General features: G+C 28.7%; 1 protein-coding gene across 1 annotated transcript; it reads right to left on the reverse strand.

Moving 5' to 3' along the window:
• Positions 1-3,863: 3,863 nt before the first annotated feature.
• On the reverse strand, positions 3,864-4,740 carry LOC100785797 (dirigent protein 22). The gene is given in 2 exon segments (XM_003522134.5): positions 3,864-4,423; positions 4,426-4,740. Coding segments are annotated over 2 exon segments (573 nt in total). The 5' UTR covers positions 4,676-4,740; the 3' UTR covers positions 3,864-4,100.
• Between the last annotated feature and the right edge of the window lie 4,009 nt (positions 4,741-8,749).

Genomic DNA, 8,749 nt, shown 5'->3' on the forward strand with positions numbered 1-8,749 from the left:
CCAAAGTTTACTCTTTAGAGTAACTTTGCCACAAAAATGAAACTCTTCAAACCGCTTGGATATGGTTTCCATTTCTTTGGTTATGTTGACTTCGGGCTCAGATAACCATTGGTCTGAAAAACTTAGTCTCCGCTAAAACATATGGATTGTGTCAAGTGATATGGTACCAATAACATATTTAACTAGCTCACATGCACATGAAAGACTATGAGTAATTCTCATTATACATCCACAATGAGAAGGGTTTTTACTAGTATAATGTACACGCTCAAACTCAGCAGTAATTTGGTTTAAAGGATACCTTGATACTATGCCAAGTAGTTTCTTGTATAAGGTAACTTTAAAAACATGTCCAACCACATGTGTACTTGCCTCAAAAGATACCTTAATTTCAGTATGTTGCAGTGTTATCACGTCTGAGGAGTATGTGGTAACTTTAAAAGCATATATAACCACATGAATACAGTTTTGACTACATTCATTAATGCTAGATCTCTGTCGGTAACAATAACTCCAGGAAGTGCATCACGTCTGAGGAAAAGACCTCGAAACCGTTGTAGAGTCCAAACAATATTATTTAGACGTTCTCCTTCCAAATAGGCAAAAGCAACAGAGAATGTCATTCTTGTTGGTGGCACACCAATAACATCAAGTAACGACAGTCTGTACCTGTTTGTTTTGTATGTACTATCTATCAAAAATACCAAATTGCATGCATTGGTTAATTTGACTACATCAGGATGACACCAAAATATGTCACGTACAACATCTTCATCCTTCAATTTATGTCAATGAATATACTAATCTCGTTCAAGAAACTTCATTAATTGTTGCATTTTAGTATTACCGCCTCTTATGGAAGAATGGTAAGCATTTCTTGCATTGTATATTTGCTTGATTGTTGTATAACTATTGACATTGTGCTCCTTCAACGTTAGAAAAATATTTCTTGGTTTCACCATTGATTTTGTCATATCAACAATAATGATCTTCTCATCCTTAGTCAGTCGAACATCATACGGATGTCCAACTAATGACTTGGCCAAATCATGATTGTGACTCCTACACATTAACTTCACCATCCATCCTTCGTCTCCCACCACTAGTTTCGCATGCAACTTAAAAGGACACCCACATTTTCTACTGGCAGTAACTATTCTTACCAAACCTTTCTTCTTGGCCCTATACTGACCACTCCTTTAACAACCAATTAAAACAAATGAGGTTCTTCCTCTAATATCAATATTTGTGTCTAATCTCATAATCATATCCACAAAACCAATTTCATAAGCAACAGATTGAGCCCAATGTGGAACATCATCATGGGTAGCAAACACCTACAATGCAATTCATACATGTTTAGTCTTCAAGGGACATTCATTTGCTTACTTTAATAATAATAAATCATATTAATACATGAGAAGTATTGAAAGCATTAGAACAATCAGCATGTTCTTCATTCACACCAACTTCGTTTTCATTTTGTTCATTCATATCAACTACTTCAGATATTACACTGTCATGCATCCACTGATCTTCATTCATCTTAACAAAACATTGAAAAATTTCAATGACAAACAAAAAATCCCTAACCACACCATAATTATACCATCATATAATTTTCTCATTTTTTTTACTACATTTAATAATATAACACATTAAATTAAAAAGGTAAAAAAAACAAATTTATGTTAAAACGACTAAATTAAATTAAAAGTATAAATTCTTTTAAGATTAATATCAGTTTCAAACTATACAAATTACAAGTTTCAAATGAATATTCAAACTATATCTATTTAAAAAAAATTTAATTAACAATTCTAATTTTATTTAGTTAAACAATAAAATAAATTTATAAAAAAAAAAACTTACGGATTGGTAAGTCGTAAGAAACTTATAGATTGACAATCCAAATGTTACTTACGGATTTGTCAATTCGTAAGTATCATACGGATTGACAATCTGTAAGGTTTTTACAGACTACCAATCTGTAAGTTATATAAAACTTATGGATTATCAATCCGTAAATTTCATATAACTTACGGATTATCAATCCATAAGTTTTACACGAAAAAAACCAGATCGAAGACCTTACCTTTGCCTTGAATGGCCAAACCAACCACCACTTGCCTACGAACTACCGTAAACAATGCACATCCACCAAAGATGACCCAACAATGAAAAAGTACCTCTCATGAGAATGAAGGTGAAGGCAAACAAATCAAAATGTCGCATGAAGAAGGAAAGCACAGAAGTTATAAGGCAGTGGTATTATCAGAATTTTAAAATTGTGCTGGGTGTATCAATAATTCTTCTGTTGCACAAAGCAACGCCCAGTGGACTATAATTTTAGTTCTTCTGTTGCAAAGCAACGCCCAGTGGACTATAATTTTAGTTGGGCTTCCCAATGTTGGATAGTCAACTGTCAATATAACGGCCTACTTTAATTTAGGGCTTTACTATTAGCACTTCTCCAATTGCTCCTGGCACTTTCCCTGAATGTTATTATTTTATGTAATGACGAAAATTTCCATCCCAAGGAAAACAAGTTTCTGTTGGATATATCAATCACTTACACTGCAGTAAATTATTTTTGTTTTGTATGAACACAACGGATTTTCATTGTGTTAATATTTTCACACCTGCTATTACACAATAGAAACTTGTTTCTATTATGTATATTTTTTAACTACACAATGGAAATAAGTTTCTGGTGATCAGTAAGTGGTTGACATACACAAAAAACACTTATTTCCCTTGGGATGAACATTTTTGTCATTACATAAATAACAACATCCAGGGGTACCAGAGGGAAAAAAAGCGCCTGCATAAATTTGGATTGCCCCCTTCTTTTTAGCTTATGGGTCAAACAGTTTTTTTTTTTTTACCAAAATGCATACATTTTAAGCACAAGCCGAATTTACAATAATCAATGAACATTAACCAAATGCTCATCATGTTAGAGGAAGCTCCTGTTATTAGAGGTGTTTGTGTTCTAATTTGTTTTGACTTTCATTTTAGAAAAAAAAAATCATCCAAATCAAACATCAAATCAAAATAATATACCTTTTAATTTGGATTACTTTGGTTTAATTTTGAATATAACATTATTTTCAAACCAAACCAATTTTACGTGGTCTAGTTTAAATTTATTTGGTAGTTTGTTAACATTTTTTTTAGTTTTACGCCACTTTTGAAATTATTTTTAATTTTTCAAATAATAAAATAAACTGACAATATAAAATCTAATAACTAATTGAATCATGATGAAGCCTTCAAAATGACATTTGCATACTATAATAAATCGAAGAAAAAATATAGTTTTTTTCCAATTATTTTTTGGATGAACTTAAATGATATTTTTCAATCTGAGAGTCAAGAATTTATTCTTCGAGGCATATATTGAAATTCATTTAAGAAATTAACATCTCTAAACAGATGTATTTAGCATGCATTGACTTAAGATTGAATCTTGGATTACATGCTTAAGAACTTAGTTATTGTCATTCTTGTTGTCTCATGTTTTTTCCCCCAATTTGATCAATATAATTTTCATTTTCCTTTAATCAGTTACATGATAAGTACTCCGACGGCAATTCCTGAAAGCAGCCTTACTTGCTATAGTGATCATTGATGGTGCAATCGGTGTCCAAGTTGAAGGTCAGGGGAAGCTCCAGCTACTCCAACATTACTTAATGATCTGCATCCTTATGTATCTGTTTACACTGACCATAAGCAACTTGTTGGCTTGTTGCTAACCAATTCAAGTATTAGAGATTAGAGATATTTTGGTATTTATTGCATGCATCATTAGATTATATAATTCACTAATTCCAGAACTTAATAAAATATGTGGCAAAATGTTTGAAAAATCTGGTTTTTCATATCATTTCCCATGCATCATGGGCAATCATTATTAACCTTGTTTACAATACTTGCAAATTGCAATCTTCATAACATTAAAAACAAATAATGCAAAACCTGGTATACTACTAAACCTCCTCTCATAATCGTAGAAGAACATATATATATAGAAACTTGAAACATAGTGTGCCACACATTAAATCAAAGCAAAAACGCATTCAACTAACTGATCCTCATCAGTAATGTGAAACATAAATGTTGTACTCAATGGTAGACCTAGTTTGTGGATCAAGAAAGACTGTATTAACTTCAGCATACCCCGTAGCAAATCTAAACACCCCACTGCCCCCAATAACAGGAATCTCTCTAAGATTCTGAGATATGCGGTTCCTCCCCAAGATCGTGATGGTGCTGCCATTGTACTTCCCTTCGGTCAACACGAAGTTCAAAACCACCAACAGGTTGAACTCCGTCTGCGAGGTGGCAGCATACAACCCCTCCACTCTCCCCACCAGCTTCGAGCTACGCTCCGGCCCCGTCGTCAAGGCGTTGTCCATTACCCCACCGTCCCGAAGGAGGTGGTGGTGTTGTACTTGGGCAACGCTGGAACGACGGGAACACTGGTAGCGTTGTTCGCGGTGAAGGTCTCGTGGAAGTAGAATCGGAAATGGCTAACTTGATTTTTTTTCTCTAGACCGAGCGTTGCTCGGTCTAGTGAGCCAACGAAACCGGTGTCTTCGGAGGCTTTGGTAGTTGAAGTGAGGGCTTGGCATGAGATGAGAAGGGACAGGATGAGAAATTGGGGAGCCATGGTCTTGTGGTATTGTTTGGCAAGTTGGAATGAAAGTGTTTGGAGGGAAGAAATTTAAAAACGGAGGGATGTGAGAAAAGTCTGAAGTTTGGCCAAGTGATAATTATTTCTAGATGGCTGTTTAATTGGATTAGTATACGCACATCAATATAGAAGGAGGTCTTTTTTGGCTTTTGTATCTTTTTACTTGGGTTGACCTGAATTTAAGCCATAACGTGAATTAATACAAATCCAAATACACATTTACTCAAATTTAAAGATTCTACGAGTAATTATTCAAGATTCATTAGTGGACTATTGGTATTTGTCACGCTCCAAAAGCTGGTAGTACTATATAAGCAGGAGATAGGAATTATTTGCAGTTATTCCTATGCACCTTAGTTGTGACATCTAGTGATAGACATAATGAAGTATTTAAAAATTACACACCTATTAATAATAATAATATTATCAAAATAAAATATATAATTGAGAGTTCTCATCTTATATACTATTGTACAGTTAAAATAGATCTAAATTCAAATATTTTTTGTCAAAAAAAAAGTCAAATATTTGTTTTAATGTCTAACACTTTACATGATTAGTTAATCAAAACAATTTTTTAGTATTGATTTTAAGATATTTATTATTAAAATTAACAAATTTATCATCCAGTGATATTATATATCATTTAACCAAAATATACATATTCAATAGATCCGTTAATTATTCAAATTTATACTTATATTGATTTCAACAAAATAAATAATAAAAATCAAGAATAATTTTATAAAATAAATTGATCCATATATATATATAACATAAAAATATGAAAACAAAATATTATTTATAAAAAAATATTGTAGAAATAAAGACTTAAAATATCATAATTCTTACCTTAGTGTCTTTGCATATCTCTTTTAGTTTTTTTTAATAAATTAAGTAAATGTTTGTTCCAATAAATTAAGTGAATTTTATTTAGGACAAGACGCGTACGAAGTTAGCAATTTGTATTACTCATTCGCGGCGGCTTTGACTTCTAAGAAGATAACCATGCGAATTCTGCCTGATGTCTATTAATGGCTTATAAATATTTGATTAAATTATATTTTTAGTTCTCTCTAATTTTATATTTATAATTTCGATCTTTATATTTTCTTTCGTAATTTTTGTTCATGAATATTAGAAATTTTTAATTTTTATTAGTTATTAATTTTCTATACATTTGATTTTTTATTCAATTAAATATTAGATCTAACATATTTATTTAAGTTATTATTAATAAATAATTTAATTTATTAAAAATAAGTATATATCAAATTAAGAATTAAACTAAAATTATAAATTTTTTAAAATGTGAAAAATAAAATTGCTAAAAAAGAAAGAGACCATAATGACGGATGAAGAATTAAAGGAGGATTAATAGTATAATTTAACCTAAATATTTTATTAATATTATGTTTTTTATTTCTCTTTTTATTTTTTCTCTTTTTTTAATCCTTGCGTATATATTTTTGATAAAATATGTTACTAAATATTTTATTAATATTAAGCTTTTTTTTATTTCTCTTTTGTTATTGTAAAGTAAAATATGTTTTTATTCCTTATCATTTTTTACCAAGGGGGTATTGGATTAGGATTTTAAAAAACCATTTTAACATAAAAATGTATCATGGACTTTAAAGATTATGTAGGAATGTTATGACTTATCGGAATTTTTTTTTCAAGATTTTTATGATAGTTTAGATTTTAACGAATTTATATCATAAGAATGTAAAAGAATTTATAGATTTATAAGATTTAAAAGGATTTTGTGAATTTTTAAAAATACATTCAAAATTACAAGAGTTGGTGAAAAAAAAAAAGAAATGACAAGGTTAAGATAAAAAAAAAAAGTAAAATCAATATAATTTTTTTTAATCTTTAATAGCTAAATTGTTTCTAGGTTTAGGTCCTCCTATACTAAACCTTCTTACAATAGCATCTTCTCATTTTTGTTTTCGAATTTAAACATTAAATTTAAAATTATACAATGATTTTTTGATTTTTTTTAATTACTATAATTCTTTCATGATAAATCTAATGGCATGTTTAAAAGGGATGCAATAATAAGTCTATACAAGAAGGGAGTGATGAGACTGAAAAAATTGTAGGAGGATTATTTAGCTATGAGGATAACAAAATTAAGTGTGACAATCCATGAAAATATTGTGATAGATGATGTGCATAATCAATATAAGAAAACACATGGTTAGCATTGACACATAAGATAAATATTAATTTAATTTAGAAAGCAAATAGAAAAGTGTAAAGGAAAGAAGTATATTTGACATTTTTTTGTTCCAAAAAAAAATAAGAAACATATATATGACATACAAATCTTGAAGAATATTATTTTTGGCAGTTGTTCGATACCTCTTTCAATTGAGTAGATCTCATTTTTGTGTTCAGTATTCAAGAAAGAAGAGAGTATGTCTGATGAAAGAAAAGAAGGTCTGATAACCAATATAAAAATAAAGAAAGAAGTCTAACAAAATTTCAAGGGTTTGAGTAAGATTATTTGATAGATGTTTTATATTAAAAGTCAGATGAAATTCATCTCAAAAGATAATCTATCGAAATTTGAATATTATTAAATAGGATAAATAGTCACTTTTGTCCCTCAATGTGTAATTCGCTGACAAATGCGTCTCTAAAAGATAAGAATACAAATTTTAGTCCCTGAAAGTGTAAAAAGTGTGACAAATATGTTATGTCGTTAACTTCTGTCTGCCACTGTTAATAAAATAGCCTACGTGATACGGAGGGACAAATTTATCACTGAAATGATCCAACGTGAATTACCAATATAGGGTCATATTTGTCATAATAATTTTTTTGACTTTTCGTCTTTTCACCCCGTTGACAGATACGTCTCTGAAAGATGAAAATGTAAAATTTAGTCCCAAGAAGTATAAGAAGTGCAACAAATATATTCGGACGTTAATAATGAATTATTATTATTATTATTATTATTATTATTATTATTATTATTATTATTATTATTATTATGTGTTTATAATTTACTGTTCTTATCCGTTTAGTACTTATGTAATATATTTTTTAAATTTCCTTTTAATATATATATTTTTATTATTTTAATTTCCTTGTCAAACCTTAATCTTTGCTGTTAAAAAAAACTTTATCTTATATCTTATAATTTTATCAAATTTCTATTAAATTTCTCACTTTTAATCTTTAAAATTATTCCCTATCACAATTCCAACTTAAGTGCCCTCATATTTAGATTAAAAATAATATGTCAAGAATTTTGAGTATAAAAAATACAATGGGCCGCGGGACCAAATTTATATATTTATTTATTTTAAAAAAAGAATTTAATCAACTATTTTTTTTTATAAAAAAAATCTCACAAAATTTAACTAGATAAAACTAAAGTGGAATTATAAGTCTTTTTCCTTGATCAATAATATATATATATATATATATATATATATATATATATATATATATATATATATACCTTAAATATGAAAGAATATCTTGGATAAATCTTATGTGCTTCCATTCGAGACTACACTTATTATACATAATATGAATGAAATGAAAATAGTTACTAATAGATAAAGAACCCAAATAATTTAAATAAAAAATATAATAATGCTCAAACCAATACAAAGATTAACTTTAAAATAAAACAAAAAAAAAACTAACAAAGAAGTTTATTCTTTGTCTTTGGGATGTAGAGTTGTATCTCTCACTGATTTAGGGGCTTCAACGACCTTGCATTCCATTTGACATACTGTGACAGAGTACATAATAAAGTTTAATAATTAATTAAAGAAACAAAAAATTTTAAGAAATAAAAGGCTTTCATTTTTTTAAATGGTAACTCAATTTTTTTATACCATAAAACTAAAGAATTTTATTTTATTTTGGAAAATAAGTAGTTATATTGATTAATTAAAAAAACTAATTAACAATTTGATAGATGGATAAATAGATAGATAATCAAAGTATAAGAGTTCAAATCTTAAATTGTATTTTACTGTTTTTTAATCCATTTTTTGATAATTTTTCTCTTATACAATTCAT

Source organism: Glycine max, chromosome 3 (genome assembly GCF_000004515.6).
Source record: "Glycine max cultivar Williams 82 chromosome 3, Glycine_max_v4.0, whole genome shotgun sequence".
Lineage (NCBI taxonomy): Eukaryota > Viridiplantae > Streptophyta > Magnoliopsida > Fabales > Fabaceae > Glycine > Glycine max.